Source organism: Callorhinchus milii, unplaced genomic scaffold (assembly GCF_018977255.1).
Source record: "Callorhinchus milii isolate IMCB2004 unplaced genomic scaffold, IMCB_Cmil_1.0 Scaffold19, whole genome shotgun sequence".
NCBI classification, from domain to species: domain Eukaryota; kingdom Metazoa; phylum Chordata; class Chondrichthyes; order Chimaeriformes; family Callorhinchidae; genus Callorhinchus; species Callorhinchus milii.
In genome coordinates, this window is record NW_024704760.1 from 11,337,785 (window position 1) to 11,361,432 (window position 23,648).

Sequence of the window (23,648 nt, forward strand, 5' to 3'; positions counted from 1 at the left end):
CTGTGTGTGGACACTGCTGTACGCAATTGGCCACTGTGCTTCGCCCACAAAATACACAGTCACACCACTTTACAGTATATTCTGTGAAGAGCTTTGAGACGTCTCAACAACTTGATAAGGCGCGATATCAAACGTAAGGATTATTATCATTATTATTATCCCATGAGGCATTTTGAGATATCCTCCTGTCGTGGAAAGCAGAGTTACCAAATGTAAAGATTATTATTTTATCAACAGAGCGGATCACACGTTGCTCTGTGGAAAAGTTGTGTTGGAGATGTGGAGTTCAGAGAACAAAACTCGAGATTTAAAACAAATAAAAATAACAATACTCTTTAGATTTCATATCATGAATTTAACATCAAATATTTCAGAGGGCTTTATCAAGTTTCTGTGAAGTTTAGTGACTGTATAATTGTCAGGGAAAGCAGTAATCAATCTGTGTCCCACAGACAACCGTGAAGTCAATGATCAATTCTAATGAGGATTGTTGGCCAGGACACTGCCCGGCCTCTATGACCTCCTAAACTGGTCACTATTTTCACTGAGCAAACAGCAACCTGTTTCATTGCCCCCCACCCAATCTCCAACTGTGGGCGAGCATTCAACCATTCTAATGGAGCTCTCTGGAACTCCATGCCAGTGGCCTTCTATCTTGCCCCCTCCCTCCCTCTTTTTGTCATCCATCTCTCCTCCACCCCATCTTCCCCGATCGTGCAGCATCACTCCTAACCCCATCTCGGAGGTCCAGGAAACTGCATGAATCACTTTGAGATTTCCTCCTGATGCGAAAAGCGTTACATAAATAAAAATATATATTTACATCACACCAGTTCTAGCCGGGCTCCACTAGCTTCTATCACACTCGTTTTCAAATCCCTTCATGCCCTGGCACCTCCCGCCCACCTCTCCGACCTTCTAACCCAGAGAGGTACAATTGTCTTCCCCCCACAGAAATTCAAGGCATATTTTTTATTGGTCAGTCAAGTGACACACAAAAGCCCATAGAATCATACAGCACAGAAGGAGGCCATTCAGCCCATCGTGTCTGTGCCGGGTCTTTGAAAAGAGCTACCGAATGAATCCCACTCCCCCGCGCTCTCCCCATCGCTGAGTGTAAGAGTATCCAAACCAGACTCAGCATTTCATACATCCATGCCACTCACACAGGGTCATTTCCCTTTGTTTGGAATAGAAGGTACATACTCTGCCCAGAAGGATGCACTCTGTTTAACATAATCTCCGAAAGTATTAAGACAGAGGCTGACAAGGGCCAAAGCTTGGGTGCTAGATGCAAGGATTATTTTTATACAAATGTAAATTGTTATGCCAGCCTGCACTGTGAGCTCAAAGCTCTGATGTGGGACTTGCGGTAACTGCTGCAATTTAATCACCTCAAAACCACAAAGCTTGCCATTGAGAGCATTGGTTGCCAAGTATCCTGCTTCTGCAACCCATTGTAGGATTGTGTTGGTTTGTAGAGTTAACAGGAGCTACGTGAGAAGAATTCTTGCCCCCAGTGACCAGTCTGCCCTTCCAAGTCCTGCTTAACTGGTCTGTCATTAGCAGTGTCCTAGAATACTGTGGGCCCTTCTGGCTCAGGAAGTGGACCACTGAGACCACCCTGGATGATTGACTTGATTCCGATATTCTACTCCCAGGCACGTCACATTGGAACAACATTGAGACCCCACTTATCTTCTCCGGCAGACAAGCTGATAAGTCGGGTCTCCTTGGGGTCTTCAACTGCACACATCAAAGGTGGATAAGTGTATAAAATTTAAGCAAAAAAGCACATTTTTGTTTTCTAAATAAAAAGTCTCATCTTGGTTTCAACCAGTTCTGGTTAATGGCTTAGCCTTTAGTTACGAGTCAGCTTGGCTCAGTTGGTAGCACTCTGGGCCCTGGGTAAGCCCGATGCGAGTTCAACAACAACATTTGCATAGCGCCTTTCACATCGGGAGTCTAAACGCTATGTGGGGAACTTGAGTTGTTGACTGATACTCCGGCCCTATCTGTGTGAGAGATGTATCTCTAAAGGCGGTATCTTCAGATGAGATTAAACTGACGTCTGAGACTGTTTGTGTAAGATCCCACAATACTATCAGAAAAGAGAAGGGAGTTTCTCTCGCTGTCCTTGCCAACAATTCTCCAGGTAAATTGGACACTCGTTTCAATAGCTGTTTGTGGGACATTGCTGTATACACAAAAAGTTGGCTTCACGTTCGTCCACAAATGCAGTCATGACGATTTCCATCAATGTCCTGTGAAGTGCTCTGAGAAGTTTCCACAAATGCAGGGATCAGTTTGAAGTGTAACAACAAGTGAAAAGTCTTGCACGTTCGTATCTAACAAGCTTTACAAATGGGAGACACTGTGGGTCGCAAAGTCACATTTACCAGTCTCGGATTGATACAGTGCACACAAGTCATTATTAATGGTACATTCCATTCAAACGCTCACGGATCAACGACATGCAGGATATTGACTCACACGCTTCCCCCTACAGTGCATTTGCAAGTAATGGAAACAGAGGAAGCTAAAGTGGACTTTAACTTTTAAGTTATTTTTTTCCTTTTCCTCTTTGAGAGCCTGTTTCTGTTTGCCTTGAGGTACTTCTTCTGGCAAGGACATCATGTACTGCAGCGAGATTGGCAGCAAGATTAAGTTGAAGTGCCTGAATAGAACATTCTGTACATTCTGACTGAAATCAGCCGCTCCTTATAAGAATGCAAAATAACAGTTTTGAAAGGACACGGAAACACAGCACTCAGCTCCCATTGTAAGAACCCTTACTCGGGGCCCAAAATAAAATAGTCATCAGTTTTGTAAACTGTTTTCCATTGTTGGGATTCCAGTTAACCGCTCATATACTGACAGGTCCAGGGACAATTTTTGCCTCTCAGGACCAGCCACTTTTTTTTACATACATATTACTAATATGTAATATGTACGTAAAAAATAACTTACTAAGCCAGTCCAGAACCTTGGCATCTTGTTTGACCCTCAACTATCCTTTCTACCCCACATCTGCGCCATGACCCGCTCTGCCTTCCCCACCTCCGCAACATCGCCCGGCTCCGCCACTGTCTCACACCGCAGGCCCCCGAAACCCTCACACACACCTTCATTACATCGAGGCTCGACTCTGCAAACTCACTGCTTGTCGGCCTCCGCAACTCCTCCCTCCACAGGCTGCAGATCATCCAGAACTCTGCAGCCCGTGTCCTCTCCCACACCAGGCTCCGTGTGACCCTATCACCCCCATCCTCGCCCAACTTCACTGGCTTCCCTTCACCCAGAGGATACAGTTGGTCCTCACCTTCAAAACCCTCCATGGTCTTGCTCCTCGCTACCTCTGCGACCTCCTAACCCCCTACAATCCTGCCCGTTCCCTCCACTCAGCGGGCTCCGGCCTGCTTCACGTCCTCCGCCTTACTTGCCCCACTATTGGCAGGCGGGCCTTCTGTCACTCTGCCCCCACCCTCTGGAACTCCATCCCTCTGCCTCGTCCACTCCCACTCCACCTTCAACAACAACAACAAGATTACATTTGTATAACGCCTTTCACGTCGGGAGGACGTCCCAAGGCGCTGGACAGAGTACAGCATTTCAGACCTGAGCTGGGGTCGGTGGGGACCCACATCAAGACCCTCCTCTTCGACCGTGCTTTCGATCACCCTGCCACCCCCCCGCCCTCCAGTCTCCCCGATCCCGCTCCCCCTGCCGTCCACCCTCCCCGATCCCGACCCCCAGCTCAGGTCCGAAACTCTGTCTGTCCAGCGCCCTGGGACGCCCTCCCGAAGTGAAAGGCGCTATACAAATATAATTTCGTTGTTGCTGTTAATAATAAACTGAGCCTATCACTCCCATCCTTGCTCGGCTGTACTGTCTCTCCAATCCCCAACCAATAGAATCCAACACCCCAGTCGATTCCCACCACAGTCTCACTCCATCCGACCTCCGTGACCTCCCACACCGCTCAGCTAACAACCTGGTCCAATCTACCCACCATTCAGCTGTTTTGCCCCGTCTCCGAAATTCCATCCCAGAGTCCCACAGCGTGACCCCTCCCTCCCCAACATCAAAGCCCTATCTTTTTGACCCTACTTTCCCTCTAACTACCCCCTCCAGCTTCCTTCTCCTCAGCCCAGGCTCCCGGTCAAGTATGTGAAGCACTTTGAGAAGTCCTTCCATTGTGAAAAGAACTGTACAAATGTTGTTGTGTTCCCAGTGAATTGATTTCAAAATCCTCGCTCTAATTTTAAAATGACCTCAGATCTCCTGCGATCCCAGTTCCTCCACTTGACTCATTTGTGTCTGCTTCTCATCCCGTTGCTTCCACAACATCATTGGTGGCCAAGGTTTCAGCCACTTTGTCTTCGCTATCTGAAAATCTCTCCAAAATGTGTCTGCTTCTCACCCTCCCTCTCAGCTTTTAAGGCTCTTCTGAAAACTAACCTCTTTCACTGCTTCTTCAATCACTTCCCTTTCATCCTCCCATCTCTGTAAAGCACTTTGACGTGTTATCCTGCATGAAAGGCATTCCGTAAGTGCAGGTTGTCAGGGCTACGATATCATGTTGCTCTTAACCAATTTTTTTAATAACAATAATAGTCCTTGATACAGCAGCTATTATGTCGAGAGCATCTCAAAGAACTCAAAACATAACAACAACACCTTGGATTTATATAGCGCCCTCCACGCCGGACGGCGTCATAATGTTTCTACAAAGTACACCTGGCAAACGCAGCAGCCAATTTGCACACAGCAGTGTCCCACAAATAGCCATGAACTGAATGACCAATTTTATCTGGGGGATTGCTGGCCAGGACCGGTTTCAAACTCCTTTCTCTTTCCAAATACGGGGATCCCAAATATGGGGTCCAGTAGTATTTGGGTTGCAGTGCAGTATTAGAGACCTTTTGTATAATAAATACTAAAATATACTGTATAATATATATAATTTTGAATAATGTTTTTGAATCTTTAATGTCCAAATAAACAGGTAGACAAGGCCTCGCTTTAATATCTCTGACAATCCAATACACCCTCAGTACAGCACTGGAATCAAAAAAGAGCACAAAGTCCCGACTTGAGGCTTGAGCCCACATCTTTCTTGCTCAGAGGTGAGGTTGCCAATTGATCGAGCCTGATTGTTGATTAAAGGGGAAAGCAGTCAAAGGAAGCGTGTTCTAGAGGAAGAGTGTCCCAGAGTTTTGGGGAGTAGTGACTGAAAGCGCGGCCACCAACAGTGGGCACGAGGGACATGCAGGAGGATGGAGCCAGTTGGGCGGAGTTGGGTAGTTGGTTGGGGGGAAGCAGGTTGGAGGGGTAGGGAGGTGCCAGGGCATGAAGGGATTTGAAAATGAATGTGAGGATCTTGAAATCGAGCCATTCGTCAATAAGCAGCCTGTGGAGCCTGGGTACAACTGTTGCGATGGGGTATGAAGTTTAGTACAGCATATTATTATGCTGATCTCAAAGACAAAATTAATTATCTTTCTAAACCTTTCCTCATCCACTTTCTGCTTTCTCATAGCTTTAACATCCATTTGAATGCAGAACCAAAATCTAGACGGAAAACTGCTAAAGCTATTATCTCCCCTTGGGTTGGAAATCCTAGGCTTGGCAGACTAACTTGGTCAAACCACAGATTAGGTACGGCAATATTCAGCCATTTGCACTTGTTATATCAGGAAGAGGTTTGAGAGACTAGTTCCCTGAGGAAAATAAAGGGAAAATGCCCTGAATGCTTTCTATGAGAAGAAAGCAAAGCGATCACTCCTGTTATATATAAAACTTTAATGTTTCAATGACAATCATCCTAGTAAGGTCTTAGGGTGATAAGATCAACAGCCACATACAGGGTTCATCTCCTACCAATCACTCAAACAAGTAACTCCTTACTCATTTCTCATGAGATCTGTATGGACTAAGGTTTCCACAATGGAAGGAGTAACTGATGTCAACAATGTAATTGTGGCTCTTAAAGCCTGCCAATAGGTGAAGTGAAACTGGCTTATACATATCACGACACAGGTGAGGCAGCATCTATGGAGAGAGGAAAATTAGTTAACGTTTTAGGACTGTTACCTTTCGTCAGGACTATGCTCTATACCCATATTGTGCTGTAATGTTTCAGGTCTATGACGAAAGATCATCGACCTGAAACGTTAACTCAGTTCCCTCTATCCATAGATGCTGCCTTACCTGCGATATGTTCCAAGCGACTTCTGTGTTTATACCAAATTTCCAGCATTTGCTGTACTTTGCCTTTTGTTTTATACAATCACGAGATTGGTTTGGACCAAGAAGGCCCTTCATCCCATCTGATCTCATCCCTCCAGAACGCCCAACATCCCATCACAGCATCAAATTGCTTCTTTAAACGTGTCCAGTGTCCCGGCCTCAACCACTCTTCCTGGCAACCTGTTCCAGTCGTTGATTACCCTCTGTGTAAAGGCAAACCTCACAGTGTCTGTCCTGAAATTGCCCTTTGCAACTCTACGCCTGTGTCCTCTTGCTCTCCTGTCTTGTTGCATCCTAAAGTTTTGTTCTGTCTTTATGTTTTCAGTCGATTTTAAAATTTGATACATCACTATAAGGTCCCCGCTCAAATGTTCTCTCTCAAGACTGAAGAGCCTTAGCTTGTCTAATCGTTGCGTACAGCTCAGTCCTCTAACACTGGTCATCTACGTGGCTCTCCTTTGCACTGACTTTCGGGACGGAACAGCAAGTCTCTGTCGCAGTGACAGTACTCACTGTACAACAATAACAACAAATTATATTTGGACAGCGTCTTTCACTTCAGGAGGACGTGCCAAAGCACTGGACAGTCAAGGATGTGCAGCTAAGCTGGGAGTTGGGATCAGGTGGTTTGGAAGGCAGGGAGGGTGGCGATAGAAAGGTCGAAGAGGAAGGTCTTGAGATGGGCCATGAAGGAGGCAAGGCAGGGAGAGAGGTGAAGGAACTGTGGATTGGAGTTCCAAAAGGTGGGGACAGAAAGGCTGAAGGCCCAACCGCTGATGGTGGGACAGGCCAGTCGGGCAATATTCTCGGTGCGGCTTGACCAGAGCAATACATAGCTTGAGTATGAAAGTCGTGAGCTTTAAGGTACAGATCACCCACAATTTTGCAGCATGGCGGAATAGGCTTTACTATATATTTTGTAAAGTGCTTTGAGACGTCTAGAAGATATGAAAAATGCTATATCAAATGCAAGGATTATTATTATTATTATTATTATCCTGTTCCTATATTCCTATCTAGACTGGGCTGTCAGATGTGAAGCATGTCTCCCAAACAAGGACACTGCAATGGGTTGTGCAATGATTACGCCCTATACCCCGGGACATACCTTCCACCGTCGCTCCTTCGTTAGGGCTGAAGTAACCTTCACCTTTCTTTTTAATCCTGCGAATGATGCCACCATCTTCACCCTCTGTTAGGTCTTCCCCTTTGAACTGTATTAATTCCACCTGAAGCAATAAAGCTGATGGTTACAAGTGGAGCAGGACTATGATGTGAGATTGGTGAGTGATGCTGTTAGATCTGCACCCCCACCAGCTCCCACTACAGAAATTGAAACAACAACTTGCACTTATGCAGTGCCCTCCATGCAGGGTAGCGTCTCAGAGCGCTTTACAGTGGCAGAGTCTGAGAAGGGCTGCAAAACCGGAGGTGGTAGTGAGAGTTGACCGTAAGCACAGTAGAAAAGGAAGGTTTTCAGGTGGGACTTGAAAAAGGGGACAGAGCAAGACGGAGGGATTGAGGGAGAGTGTTCCAGAGTTTCGGAGAGCAGTGGTCTGAATGCTCCGATGGTGGAGCAGAGTGTGCGAGGGGCGAGCAGAGACCGACGCTAGTCGAGTCAAGGCGCCGGGTGGTGGATTGGGTGAGTGAGGAGGTTGGAGAGGTAGGAGGTGCCAGAGAGTGAAGGAATTTGAGCATGAGTGTAAGAATCAGAAATAACAATAAATAATCCTTTCATTTGACGTAGTGCCTTATCATCACATCATTGAGGCACCTCAAAGCACTTCACGGTATATACTGTCAAGTGTAGTGACTGTGTATTTGTGGGCAAACCCAACAGCCAACTTGCACATAGCAGTGTCCCACAAACAGCCATGGAGTGAGAGACCAATTTTATTTGGGGGATTGTTGACCAGGACAATAGTGGCATGGGATCTTCAATGTCCACCTGAACAGGCAGACAGGACTTCAGTTTAACATTTCCTCCAACAATGCAACACATCCCCAGGACTGTATTGGATTGTCACTTTACATTATGTGAGACGTGGGGCTTATCCACAACCTTCTGACTCAAGAGGCAAGAGTACAACAATGGGCTGGGCTGACACACACATAAATACACACCCAGGCCAAGTAGAGTCTGAATGGGATTGGTGTTATGTCCCTTACCTCTGTTACAGAAGATAGCCTGTCTGCACTGCCCTCGTGACTATTTGTGCTAATTCAGGTGTAGAAAGTAATGTGTAACATTTTGCACTCCTTCTACTGCTCGTTGGTGTTAAGCAGTTGCTTTAAGCAGAAGTCGGGTGATTCAGCTATTGTGCATCGGAAAGCTGAATCACCCGACTTCTGGAAGGAGGTGAGGGCCACAGAGAGTAAATGGGACTGAATGGATTGCTCATTCAAAGAACCAACACAGATACAATGAAACAAATGGCCTTCTTCTATGATATAATGGTCTATGGTTCTAGGCAATGACCCAGTACTGACAGTACTTCCTGGTGACAGAACATAAGAAGTACTGAAGTTCCTTTAGGGACCCGAGCCTTGGTTTAGCTCATGGCTGTAAGCTGGCAGACAGCGCAGTGGTGAACGAAAGCAGGAGCGGGAGGGAGGGGAGGGGAAGGGGGGGCTCGGTGAATATGCCCAGACCACTTGTTCTCAGTAGGGCTGTGCCAATCATACAGGTTAATACAATTGACGATCATGAAGCAGTGAGTGTAAACATGCTACAGTCTCCTAGTTAAGCATGCGCTCAGTGTATTGCACAGGAATGTGGACAACATCCTGCTGAATGAACCAGAGTACCCGCCAGTACTGCCAACAACCCCTCATTAACCCCGAAACAGTGGAAACAGATGGCAAGTAAGCGCTTACATTTACATCACAATAACACAAAGCTTGCGGGTGTGCGAACGTACAGGAACTGGAGTCATGATAATCAACAGCATTGAGTCAGGATACAACCTACTTGAACCAACTTCTAAGAGCAGGTGTGAGGTCCAGCAGGGTGCACTGGACTGCGTGAGAGGTGCAAGGCAGGGATTGTGGATATTTCTATGTGGACTCCTGTATCTTAGTGTTTGGAGCACTCGCCTTGCAAGCAAGACGATTGGGGTTTGATTCCCGGGCAGGGCGAAACCTTAGGCAAGTTACCTTACTCCACACTATTTACCTAGCAGTAAGTAGGATCACTTTCCTGGGGGTAATAATCCCTTCAAAATAAAAAAAGTGGTTACTCAATCTATGACTGTTTGTGGGACACTGCTGTGTGCAATTGGCTGCTGCGTTTAACCCACAAAATATACAGTGAATCCACTTTACAGTATATATAACTCAAGTATAACTGTGAAGCGCTTTGAGACATCTTGAAAATGCGATAAAACGCTATATCAAATGCAAGGATTATTATTATTACAGCTAAATGGACCTTATTCATAGGGAAACCTCACATATGTTTTAAAGGACAACTGTAGAGGTGCAACCATACAGCAAACCTGCAACCCATAATCCTGCCTAACAGAGATACAGGTCGCATATTAACTACACAAATCTCTTCATAAATCTCTTCACAAACCTCCGGAATGTCGCCAGACTACGGCACTACCTCACCCCTCACGCGGCTGAAACCCTGGTCCACGCCTTTATCACCTCAAGGCTGGACTATGGGAACTCTCTCCTCGTCGGCCTTCCCGGCCCTCCCTCCACACTGCAGGTCATTCAGAACTCTGCAGCTCGTGTACTGTCCCGCACCAGACACCGCGACCACATCACTCCCACCCTCACCCTCACCCTCACTCCCACCCTCACCCTCACCCTCGCCCTCGCTCCCCTCCACTGGCTCCCCATCCCCCAGAGGATCGAATTCAAGATCCTCACCCTCACCTACAAGGCCATTCACGGCCTCGCTCCCTCCTACCTCTCCGACCTACTATCCCCCTACCTACCTGCCTGTACCCTCCGTTCCTTTGGCTCCTGTCTCCTCCACATCCCCCGCCCCAATCGCCCTACCATCGGTGGCCAGGCCTTCAGCCTCTCAGCCCCGAGGCTCTGGAACTCTATCCCCCAGTGCCTTCGCCGCCTCCTCCCTTTCCTCCTTCAAGGCCGGTCTCAAGACCTTTCTCTTTGACCGAGCCTTCAGCTCCCCTCTCGACTCTCTACCCCCTCCTCGCTCCCTCCCTTCCCTCCCCTCACCCTGACCATTCCCCCTTGCTCGGGTCCTGACCCAACTGTACAGCGCCTTGGGACATCCTCCCGATGTGAAAGGCGCTCAATAAATGGAATCTTGTTGTTGTTGTTGTTCATGCCCTAACACCTCCCTCTCCAATCTGCTCATGCTCCACTCCACCTGCTTTGCTGAACTAATCCTTCATCCAATATCTCTAATCTCTGGAATTTCCTGCTTCAATTCTTCCATTTGTCCCTTCTTTACTTATCTTTAAAACCCATTTGTAAAGCTACCTCTTTGACGGCGCCCACGGTCACCTCCCCATCCCCTTCTCCCTTGGTCGGTGTCCAACCGCAAGGCACTGTACAGTACTCCAAGATGCTAAGTGCTCTGAGATGCTGCCCCGTGTAAGGGTGCTATATAAATGCAAGTTGTTATTGTTGTTAACCTGGAGCATGGGGAGAAAAAACCTATGGAGCTGTCCTTCCTTCTCGGTTAATTTCTGGGGGTTAGTTTGAATAATGAACAAGGTAGGAGACAAGGAACATGTACGAGATAAGTAAAGAACATCAATAGGGCAAGGAAGAAACAGACCAAATAGACCAACATTGTGATAGATTTCTGTATGTGTCCAAAAAGAAAAATTAACACAGATCTGAAAACAGGCCAGGACTTGGTAATAATAATCCTTTCATTTGATATTGCGCTACTAAAATTGAAACATCTCAAACTACTTCACAGGGCCTTGCTGAAAGCGCTGTGTAGCGTCATAGGATCTTAAAGTTTGTGTGAGCGGGAGAGGATGGACAATAAAAGTAATACATGAGTATAGGTAGCTGTGTTTGGAGGAAATGGGAATGTTTACACTGAAAAAAAATGAAAAAGGAAAGATTTTGATAATGTGATGTTAATGAACCCTAAAGGGATAAGCTGGGCTCCAATTCATTTGAATTTGTTTTTAGTCAGTGGGTGTCTGATCCACATGAAAACCCATCACTGTAATCTGATACATGCAGAAATTCATGGCAGTGATTTGACAAAAAGTCCACCTCAAGGGAGTACAGTATCAAACTCAGAATGAGGAAGGTGAAAAGAGAGGGTCAAATATAACTGTTTCACACAGAAGCCAATGGCGCATATTGGTGACACAATGGGAAAGTTGGGGTCTAAATTGCGGTATTTCATAACCAATTTTTTAATAATCAACGTGTCATTGTTGGATTTTTAAAACACTGAACGATGAGGCATGTCTTATGAATTCACTCTGGTTCAGTAATTCCATACTCAAACATTTCTTATTAAGAAATCTGTCTACAAAATTGCAAACAATAATCCAATAACAATAATCCTTGCACTTGATGGTAATGCAAATTGAAGGAGAGAAGGAGATTGAGGGAGATTGAGAAATGATGTTCGGACAAGGGACTGGCCAGATAGAATACACTTGTATTGTTTGGACTTGGTTCCTTTGTCAGGCTGCCATTTGCTATAAAACACACTCTCTCTCTCGAGGTGCGATCCAACTTCACCAATGGTGTTGCCAAATGCTGCAGGGAGTAGGAAGATGGCAATGTGAAGTGGGTGAGAGACTCCCAGGCTGACAACCGCAGCTCTGTAAAGAGTGGAGTAAAGAGGCTCACCTACCTCAAACACTAATGTGGAGTTTGGAGGGATTTTGGGCGGACTGCCTGAAGCCCCATAAGCGTAGGTTGGTTTACAGAATAACTGACAGATCTCGCCTTTCTTCATCGAAGCAATGCCAATATCCCACGCTTTCAGCACTTGACCTATAAAACGAATGGTAGGTTTCAGCCATGTGTGGACCATCTGCCCTCCCATTACTCTGAGCAATTGCTTAACTGGATCCCTTTCCCTCACTTCTGATGTGTTATACTGAGCCCCCACACACACATCCGGGCGCGTGCACACACACAAAGCCTACTATTCCAAATGAATCCCAGCTGCTCAATTATCCCAGTTGCACAGAATGGCAGAGGCCACAAGAACCCTGACAGACTGCCTGGAATCTAGCCGCTCAAACCACCACAAGGGAGTGTTGCCACCAATCCAAACTCAATAAACCGTGATCATCTCGATACGATCCCGTGTGCCAGATCGTCTTCTGTAACCAAGCCTAGCTAAACAAGTGTAGCCTGCGTCAGAACTTATGGGTTCAAGTCCACGTCGAGACTTTTAGCTCAAAGTCTCCAGGCTGACACTGTAATGCAGTCCTAGGAGTGTTGTTGGAAGTGCCGTCCTTCAGGTGATATTTTAAACCAAGGTCCCGTCTGCTTGTTCAGGTGAACGTTAAAGGGAAGTCCTGTCCAACATACCCTCAAATTGGTCACTCACTTCCCCTGGCTGCTTGTAGGACAATGCTGTGCCATGAATTGACTGCGGTATCCACCTACAAACACATTAGTCAAATACTTTGAAGCATTTTGAGATGTCCTTGATGTTAAACACAAGAATTATTGTTGTAAAAAAATTTCACTGGATTGGTATTAACCAAAGACTTTGCGTTTGGTGAAAACGATGCTACTTAAGGTTATGGAAACATGTGGCTTCCAATTTACAAAGAATATTTTTTGGAATTTTCCAGTGAGCAACATTCGATCTCTTGCCAAACATTTCCACCGCAGCCCCTCTGTATTGCCAGGTCAGCCTCACTCTACCTTAGACACTGTGGTCAGGGCCCTTAACAGGCCACATTGATCCAAACCTCAGCATTAACACCAACGTACCAAGAGACATTCCATCACACTCAACAACACACTCCTTTAGTGATAAAGTACTAAATTGAGACATCCCAAAGACATGATAAGGTGCTACACAAATGCAAGGAGTATTATTATTATTGGCAGTTTTCTGATCCAGAATTACATCTCACAACAAGTTGACTTTCAGATCCAACTCTTCTGCTGTGCTGGGACTGTATCTTTTGTGATTATTCCAACCATATAAAAATCAAGTCCAAATTGGGGGCTGAGCAGTGAGAGCATTGAGATGTAAACATCAATTTGCATTACATCAGCCAAACCCATTGAAAAAGAATAATTCTTTTTATATAGTTATTAAAGAGCCAGTTCTCGGCCAAGATAATAAGCAGCCGAACGTGTAAGTCAGGCTTCCCGATACACATCACTTCCAGCACCATAAAGGGCGTATAACGGTAGTCAGAGACCTTCACCTCTGGCCTGGATCCTACCCTAATGCAAGGGATGAGACACCAGCGCTACAGCATTCAATGCCAACTGCTCCTCAGCCTCACCTGCAGAGACTTATGAGGTCAACCACACCTTTGGAATTTGAGCTCACAGTGTAGGCTGTTGGGGGGCTCAGAGTGTAGGCTGACACCCCAGTGCTGTGTTGGGGGGCTCAGAGTGTAGGCTGACACCCCAGTGCTGTGTTGGGGGAGAGTGTCAGAGACACTGACTTCAGCTCTTCACCTCAGGCCGAGTATCTGCTCCCCCAGCGCCAGGCCACACCTCTCTGCCAGGCCACACCCCTCTGCCAGGCCACACCCCTCTGCCAGGCCACACCCCTCTGCCAGGCCACACCCCTCCCTGCCAGGCCACACCCCTCCCTGCCAGGCCACACCCCTCTCTGCCAGGCCACACCCCTCTCTGCCAGGCCACACCCCATACCCCAGGCCACACCCCTCACTGCCAGGCCACACCCCAAATCTCAGGACACACCACAAACTCCCAGGCCAAACCCCACCAACTCCGGGCCACACCCCCTGTCACCAAGCCACACTCCATACTCAGGCCACACCCATCACTACCAGGCCACACCCCTCACCCAAACCACACCCCTGGGCCACACGCACAGGCCACACCTCTCTGCCAGGCCACATCCCTCTCTGCCAGGCCACACCCCTCACTCCCAGGCCACACCCCTCACCACCCCAGGCCACACCCCTCACCACCCCAGGCCACACCCCTCACCACCCCAGGCCACACCCCTCAGCACCCCAGGCCACACCCCTCACCACCCCAGGCCACACCCCTCAGCACCCCAGGCCACACCCCTCACCACCCCAGGCCACACCCCTCACCACCCCAGGCACCACCCCAGGCCACACCCCTGGGCCACACATTGGGCTCTGGATCACAAGCCGCACTGACCATGAGTTGAGGTCCTTACCTTTGCCCAAATTAAAAGCAAATTGTTCCTTTCTGTCTCTGCTTGAATCAAATTTTCTTCCGTCCAAGAGAGTTCCGGTGTAATGAACATACACCTTATCTCCTATCATTGGGATCTCTCCCTCAATGCCTTCCTGTTTGATGACCTGTAAAAAACAACACAAGTACAAAGGGTTAAAGGCAAATAAATCCCTCAGAGAAAAAAATGGTTACGTTTGCTTCATGAATGTTTACGGGAGATTGCTGTGCGCAAAATCAATACACTTTACAGGAGCTATATCAAACAGGATACTAATTATTATTATTAATTATTATTAATACTATCATTAATAATAACATTATCATTAATCATAACATTATTATTAATAATAACAATAATAATCTGTATATCTATTAATCTCAGCTCATTTGTTCCTCATTGCTTCGTGTCATAGGAAGATAGGAATTGCATGGGCGAGGGTTTCAGCCCTGAGAGGTGAGGCAGTGCCGGTCATGGCGCGGATGTGGACAGTTCAGGGTCAAACAAGACCCCCAGGTTCCTGACCGGCTTAGTGAGGTTGAGTGTGCAGCCGTGGAGGCTGATGCTGTTAGCGCCCGACGTGCGGAGGCGCTGGCGTGAGCCAATCAGGAGGGCCTCGGTCTTGCTGACGTTGAGTTGGAGAGAGTTGTCCCTCGTCGAGGACTTGATGTCGGACAGGCAGTCGGTCAGGACACCAGTAATCCTGGAGTTCAGGGTGGAGGCAGAGAGATAGAGTTGGGTGTCATCCGCATACATAATAATAATAATAATAATAATCCTTGCATTTGATATAGCGCTTTTCACGTCGGGAGGACGTCCCAAAGCGCTTCACAGAACACAGTGTAAAGTGAATTGACTGTATATTTGTGGGCGAACGCGGCAGCCAATTGCACACAGCAATGTCCCACAAACAGTCGTAGATTGAAAATGACCAATTTATTATTGTTTTGGAGGGATTATTATTAGGCTCTGTGTGGAGTAAGGAAACTTGCCCAAGGTTTCACCCTCTGCCTGGAATTGAACTCAGGTCTCTCACTTGCAAAACGAGTGCTCTAACCACTGAGCTACAGGACTCCACATGTGGAAATTTACCCCATGTCTGTGGATGATGTCACCAAGGGGGAGCATGTAGAGGAGGGGACCGAGGATAGAGCCCTGAGGAACACCGCACGAGACGGTGCGGGGGCTGAAGGAGAAGCCGTTTGCCACAACAAAGTGGTGGCAGTGTGAAAGGTAGGTCCTGAACCAGTCAAGGACAGAACCTTGAAGGTTGAGGTGGGAGAGGTGGTGGAGGAGGATTGAGGAGTCCACAGTGTCAAAGGCGACAGAGAGGTTGAGGAGGACGAGGAGGCAGAGGGAACCCTGGTCACAAATGGTCAGGATGTCGTTTGTGACCTTGACAGAGCAGTTTCCGTGCTGTGGGCAGCACAGAAACCCGATTGGAGGGGTTCATGGAGGGAGTGGAAGGTGAGGAAAGAGCGAAGCTGGAAGGCAATGACTCTATCAAGGACCTTGGATAGGAAAAGGAGATTTAGATGGGCCGGTAGCTGGATAGCTGTAATGGATCAAGGGAAGGTTTCTTCAAGGTGGGGGTGATAATGGCTGTTTGAGGAGGGAAGGAACAGTGCCAGATGACAGGGAGAGGTTAATGATGTCGGCGAGTAGTGAGGCAAGGAGGTGAAGCTGGGATTTAAGGAGAGGGGTGGGGTCCAGGGAGCAGGTGGTAGGCTTCATGGAGGGATTGGAGGGACTAATGCAAAGATTATTATAAGACTACCACCGAGGATTGACTTCATTCAGATGTCTGTTGCCAAATATATCACCTTGGAGTCAGTTCAACTCCAAGGAGATACCACTTACCTTCCCCTCCAAGGAGGATAGTCAAATATGGCCATTCAGCATTGGTGGCTAGTGGAGGGCAGCATGAGGCCATTCACCCTGTGGGGGAGGGGCGCGGGTGGTGGGTGGAGAAGACCATTTGTCCTGTTAGAGGGCGGCCACTCTCTCAAAAACCCTGACACTGATGCGGGGGCAATGGCCTCCCTTGTCAAAATATCTAAAACATCCTAAAATCTTTTTTACCAAAGGTCAGACTTCAATTGTGTTGAAGCCAGTTGTTACTGACGTCGACAAAAAGCAAAACACATTCCACAAGTGACGCGGATGGAACAATTTGTTTAATTCTGTCCTGATTTTTCATATGTTTAATATAAATGTGTATAAAGTTCAGTCCTTTGGATGGTGCCCTGGGGGTAAAACCACCATGTTAAGAGGCTAGCCTCCAGTACGTCAGGATTTGGAATTTTAATAATGAATAACAATAATAATCCTGTATCATAATAATAATAATAATCCTCGCATTTGATATAGAGCTTTTCAAATCTCTAGACATCGCAAAGCGCTTCACAGATTATATTGTAAAGTGAATTGACTGTATATTTTTGGGCGAAACGCGGCAGACAATTGCGGACAGCAATGTCCCACAAAGAGTTATGGATTGAGTGACCAATTTATTATTGTTTTTTTGTTTTGGAGGGATTATTACCAGGTGTGTGCAGTAAGGAAACTTGCCCAAGGTTTCGCCCTGCTGGGAATTGAACCCAGGTCTCTCGCTTGTCAGCCGAGTGCTCTAACCACTGAGCTACAGGACTCCTTATCATACTCATAATATCACACCTCAAAGTTCTGCACAGGTAACTAATGTCAAGTGCAGTGACTGTTTATTTTTCGGCAAGCGCAGCAGTTAATTTGCATTCAGCAATGTCCCAGAAACAGCCATGAAGTGAATGACTAACTAATTGAGAGGGAGAAACTTCTCTTTTTCGAACAGTGTCACAGGATCTTCAATGTCCACTTGAAAAGTCAAATGACTTCAGTTTAACGTCTCATGGGCTGACAATGTAGCTCCCCAGCACTGTGCGTTCAGCCTAGATTGTTAGCTACAAGATCCGATTTAGGGAATGAAGCCACAACTTTCTGGCCCAGAAACAAGGACACAAACAACTGATCCAGACTGACACCTATCTGTATGGAGTAGGCTACTGTCAACTGGTACAACAGTTTGTCGCTAATGGGGAGGGAGAAGCAGGAAGAGGGAAGGAGCAATATAGACTCCAGTTGTTCCCAACACTCAAAAAATATTAATTAGGGTTCCCGATACCCCTGAACAAATAATAATAATGCTTGCTTTTGAAACAGCGCCTTTCACATCAGGAGGATGTCTTCAAATGCTTCAATTGATTACTGTAATGTGGAGTGAATGTGCATTAGTGAGTAGAGCACTCATCTCGCAAGCGAGAGGATCTGAGTTCAATTCCCGGGCAGGGGAAAATGTTGGGCAAGTTTCTTTACTCCACAAGTCTCTGTTTAGCAGTAAGTAGGAACCCAGTTGTTAGACGATTGGCGAATCACTTTGCCGGGGGTAATAAGCCCTTCAAAAAACATATTAAAAAATTAATAATTTGGTCATTCAATCCGCGACTGTCTGTGGGACGCTGCTGTGCACAATTAGCTGCTGCGTTTCACCCACAAAATATAGTAAATTCACTTTACAGTATATTCTGTGAAGTGCTTTGAGACGTCTCGAAGACGTGATAAGGCGCTATATCAAATGCCAGAATTATTATTATGATGCAGGCAGAGAAATAAACTTTGTAAACTGAAATTTTTCCATGCTTTCAGTTCTATGTCCGACCTTGGTTGTTGTCACATTATTATTAACACCATCACACTGCAGAAATACCAAACAATTGCTGAATAGCTCCAGTTACACAGAAACATTTTCCATGAAAATCTTGCATACAGTTTGCGTTGCTGTGACCACAGCGCAATGTTTTGTGAAAGATTGTTTGAAAGAGAACCTTTGAATCAGAAAAAAACAAATCTGCAAGTAATATGTGAGCGGAAAGTTTGTAGGCGCAGTTGAGGATCTGAAGAGATCAGATGTCAGCCCGGCTCAGTTCATAGCATTCTCGCCTCTGAGTCAGAAGTTTGTGGGTTCAAGCCTCGTCGAGAGGTTGATGTCACATTGTCTGTACTGGGTGCTGGGTGCACTGCAATGTTGGAGGTGTCATCCTTTAGAATATCTATCTGTCTGTTCGAGTGGATGTTAAAGATCCCATGGCACTAGTCAAAAAGAGAATGGAGTTTCTTCTGGTATCCTGGGCAACAATCCCCCAGGTATAATTAATTAGCCACTTCAAGGACCACATTCCTGTGTGCAAATTGGCTGCTGCGTTCGCCTAGAAAATACACAGTCACTACATTTTCAGTAAATCCCATGAACTATTTTGAGATGCCTCGATGATGTGATAAGGCATAATATCAAACACAAAGATTAGGATTGTGTTAAATGTCCTTTGAGACGTCTTTCTGCAATGAGCTGTTTGTCATTCAAGATCCTTATATTGTCTAGGCTTATACTGAGTGGATCTTGTGAAGTACTTCAAGATGTCTTCCTATGATGTGTAAGATACTATACCAAATGCAAGCATTATTATTGTTATATTTCCTGGCTCTCTGTTTTCAATATTCCTGTTGTTGCTCTGAACATTCCCCTCAGACTCCAAATACACCGTCCTATATTTCTTCCTCCTCCTCACATCCCTCTCTTCTCCTCACTGTATTGAAACTAAGACTCTTCGTCCTGTCTCCAGTAATAATAATAATAATCCTTGCATTTGATATAGCACCTTATCATATCGTTCAGACATCTCAAAGCGCTTCAAGGGGATATACTGTACAGTGGATAAGGTCATCAGTGATGTGAAGAGCTCGATCACATGATCATTAAATAGTGATCCTTTTCTGGATGTTTGTGAGAATGAATTCTAACCCCAAAACCCTCTGACTTAAGGGTATTCACTAATGACCTTCTGAACATCTGTGATCAGGACTCCCTCTGCCTCCTTGTCCGCCTTGACCTCTCTGTCGTCTTCGACACTGTCGACCACTCCATCCTCATACACCGCCTCTCCGCTTTACTTAATCTTCGCGGACCTGCCCTTGCCTGGATCGAATCCTATCTCTCTCACTGTCTCCACTTTGTTCCCTCTAACGGTTTCTCCTCCAGCGCCCGCACTGTCATGTCTGGCTCTGTCCTTGGCCCTCTCTTTAATATCTACATGTTCCCCCTCGGTGATATCATCCGCAGACATGGGGTCAACTTCCTTATGTATGCGTATGACACCCAACTCTATCTCTCTGCCCCCACCCTCAACTCCAGGGCCACTGCTGTCCTGACACTGTCTGTCGGACATCAAGTCCTGGATGAGGGCAAACTTCCTACAGTTGAATGTGAACAAGACTGAGGCCCTCCTGATTGGCTCACGGCAGCGTCTCAGCACCTCAGGCTATGGCAGCATCACCCTCCATGGTGTACACTACAACTCACCAGTCTTGTTGTCTTGTTCGACCCTCAACTGTCTTTTCTTCCCCACATTCAAGCCAAGACCCGCTCTGCCTTCCCGCACCTCCGTAATATCGCCCGACTCCGGCACTACCTCACCCCTCAGGCCACTGAAACTCTTGTTCATGCCTTCATCACCTCCGGCTCCACTGCAAACGCCCTGCGTGTCGGCCTTCCCAACTCCTCCCTCCACAGGCTGCAGATAATCCAGAACTCTGCAGCCCGTGTCCTCTCCCGCACCAAATTCCGTGACCCCATCTCCCCCACTCTCGCCCGACTCCATTGGCTCCCTATCCTTCAGAGGATCCAGTTCAAGATCCTGGTCCTCACCTACGAAGCCCTCCATGGCCTCGCCCCACCCTACCTCTGCGACCTCCTATCCCTCTACCAACCCGCCCGCTCCCTCCGCTCAACCGGCTCTGGCCTGCTTCACGTCCCCTGACCCACCCGCCCCACCATTAGCAGGAGAGCCTTCAGCCACTCTGCCCCCAAACTCTGGAATTCCATCCCCCAATCACTCTGACTCGCCCCCTCCTTAGCCTCCTTCAAGTCCCGCCTCAAAACTCTCCTCTTTGACTATGCCATCGGTCACCCCCCCTTCCCCTCCCCTCCTTTCTCCCTCCCTGACCCCAGCCCAGGTCTGAACTGCTGTACACTGTCCAGCGCCTTGGGATGTCCTCCCGACGTGAAAGGCGCTATACAAATGTAATCTTGTTGTTGTTGACTAAAGAAATTATAACAATAATAATCCTTGCATTTGATATAGTGCCTTATCATGTCTTCGAGGTCCTCTCACTTGCAAGGGAGTGCTTTAACCACTAAGCTACAGGACTCCATTAGAAATTCCTTCTGATGTCTGCATCATTTTTCATAATTTCTCAGTCTCAATGCTGAGACTGTGCTCTCTTCTCTAACTAAAGCAAACTAACTGATTGCCTAACTAAAGGAAAATAGTCACTACTTATCTTGTCATGCCTACTCCAGTATCTTAAACACTTCTATCGTATCTCCTCTTAATCCCCTCTTCTCCAGATGAACCTCCCCAGTTTTGCTCAGTCTCCGTTATATGTACATTGTCATACGCACAGTATCATCCTTGTGACTCTGTATTGCACCCTCTCTCTTTCTCTGACCTGCTTCCTATAATTTGGAATCCAAAACTTAACACAGTATTCCACGTGCAGCCAAACCAAAGTTTTATACGATTCCAACAGAATTTCCCAACTTTTATATTTAATATCCAGTTTACAAATCTCAGAACCCCATTTGCTTTAATTGCTTTCCGCACTTGCTGTCCCAGCTTCAGTGACTCTAATAATCCTCGCATTTGATTTGATGTCCTTGCACCTTATCATGTCAGGAGGATATCTCAAAGTGTTTCACAGGATTTGTTGTAAAGTGTAGTGACTATGTATTTTGTAGGTGAACGCAGCAACCAACTTGCACACAGTAAAGTTCCACAAAATTCATGAAGTTTACGGAAAATAATATCCCAGGGTGCAATACATGTTTGGGACACGACATTTCAAGCGGCTGCCAGGATGGTGGAGGGCGAATTAGTTGGTCTTAGGTCTTCTTTCGCCAGCAAATTCTTATGTTCTTATGTTCTGAAGCGAATAAGCAATTTTATCTGGGGTTGTCGGACAGGCCATCAGGAGAAACTACCTTCTCTTTTTGAGTAGTGCCACTTTGATGTCCATGTAAACATGCAGGCGAGACCACGGTTTTAACATCTCAGCTGAAGGATGTCATCTCTGGCAATGGCAGTGCTCCTCCAGAACTTGGGCTGTCAGCCTAGACTACAAACTCAAAGGCCTGAAATGGGACTTGAACCCACAATGTTCTGACTCAGAGGAGAGAGGGCTACCGACTGAGCCGGACTGAAACCTGATAACAAGGACTATTGTGCCCTAGCTTTGAACGTAAGTCAACTTTTTGTTGGGAAGGACAAAGGAAACCTTTTATTTAGAGTACCAAGAATGGCATGCAACACCCCAACCCTGCAGCCTAAACACCCCATCGAATGAGCTGTAGATCGCACTCTGGATTGATAGATCTTATAAAGAGAGATTTGACTTGGGAGCTCATTTGAATTCAGTTTCAATACTCCATTGCTGCAGTCCGGTCCTGTTACAGTCAGCTTAACCACAACTTGTGTTGTCTGATTCTTGTGAGTGGGGCGGGAGTGATCAATGTACACTTTTGATGGAAGGGATAGATGTTTAGTTTTTGCACTGACATGTTTACATTTCTGTTTGTGGGACATTGCTGTGCGCAATTGGCTGCCGGTTTCGCCCACAAATATACGGTCAATTCACTTTACAGTATATTCTGTGAAGCGCTTTGAGACATCTAGAAAAGTGAAAAGCACTATTTCAAATGCAAGGATTATTATTATTATTGCTCTGGGCTTAACATCAGAATAAAAAACTGAGCAGCGTTAGTAAACAGTGAGTGTTAGATCCAGGAAGCAGCAGTCCAATTTGATTCACAGCTGAATTGAGTATTATAAGGTGTACGGCCTTGCTCCTCCCTACCTCTGTGACGGCCTAACCCCCTACCAACCTGCCCGCTCACTCCGCTCAGCGGGCTCCAGCCTGCTTCACATCCATCGTCTTGCTTGTCTCCACCATTGGCCTTCAGCCTCTCTGACACCAACCTCTGGAACTCCATCCCACATTCCCACTGCCTCGCCCCCTCCCTTGCCTCCTTCAAGACCTGTCTCAAGACCCTCCTCTTCGACCGTGCCTTCGGTCAGCCTCCTACCTCTACCCTCACCATCCTCCATCCCGCCTGATCCCAACCACTGTTCCCTGACTGTTCAGCACCTTGGGACGTCCTCCTGATGTGAAAGCCGCTATACAAATGTAATTTGTTGTTGTTGTTGGTGGTGGTGAACAGCAAATAATTGCAATAGGAGAACAGCAAATAATTGCAATAGGTCACAGAGATTTTAACAGAATATAATGGGCAACACACAGGGAACGGACAGCCCACATAGACTGGGCAACACAAAGAACCACTGAAGAGAGATTGTTTTAATACCAGCAAAGTGACCTCAAGAAATTCTAAACAAATGGCTTTTCTTTCTTAAATTCTCCCAACTCCTATTTCAACATGGAGTCCTGTAGCTTAGCTGTAGCTTACAACAGTAACAACAATAAAATTACATTTATAGAGGGCCTTTTACATCGGGAGGACGTCCCAAAGCGCTGAACAGTCAGGTGTCGGGGGCCGAGCATGGGGGAGGGGTGGGGTAGGGGTGAGGGAAGGCAGAGAGGTGGAAGGAAGACCAAAGGCACGATTAAAAAGGAGGGTCTCAAGACCGGCCTTGAAGGAGGCAAGGGAGGAAGCGAGGCGACAGAACTGTGGGATGGAGTTCCAGAGTGTGGGGGCAGAGAGGCTGAAAGCCCGGCCACCGATGGTAGGGCGGGTCGGGCGGGAGACATGGAGCAGACCGGAGCCCGATGAACGGAGGGAGTGGGCAGGTTGGTAGGGAGTCAGCAGGTCAGAGAGGTAGGAGGGGACGAGGCCATGGATGGCCTTAAAGGTGAGGACGAGGATCTTGAATTCGATCCTCTAGGGGATGGGGACCAGTGGAGTCGGGCGAGGGTGGGAGTGATGGGGTCGGGCGAGGGTGGGAGTGATGGGGTC

General features: G+C 46.9%; 1 protein-coding gene and 1 non-coding gene across 2 annotated transcripts in view; both read right to left on the bottom strand.

Moving 5' to 3' along the window:
* The window catches only part of LOC103183892 (peptidyl-prolyl cis-trans isomerase FKBP5), a 41,710-nt gene that overhangs the window by 13,036 nt on the left and 5,026 nt on the right, over positions 1–23,648 (bottom strand). The window contains 3 exon segments of the mRNA XM_042342127.1: positions 7,361–7,481; positions 12,065–12,207; positions 14,570–14,714. Of these exon segments, the coding sequence (XP_042198061.1) occupies positions 7,361–7,481; positions 12,065–12,207; positions 14,570–14,714 (409 nt within the window).
* Positions 17,167–17,238, bottom strand: trnav-gac. The gene has a single exon. It is a non-coding gene; the product is annotated as a tRNA-Val (tRNA).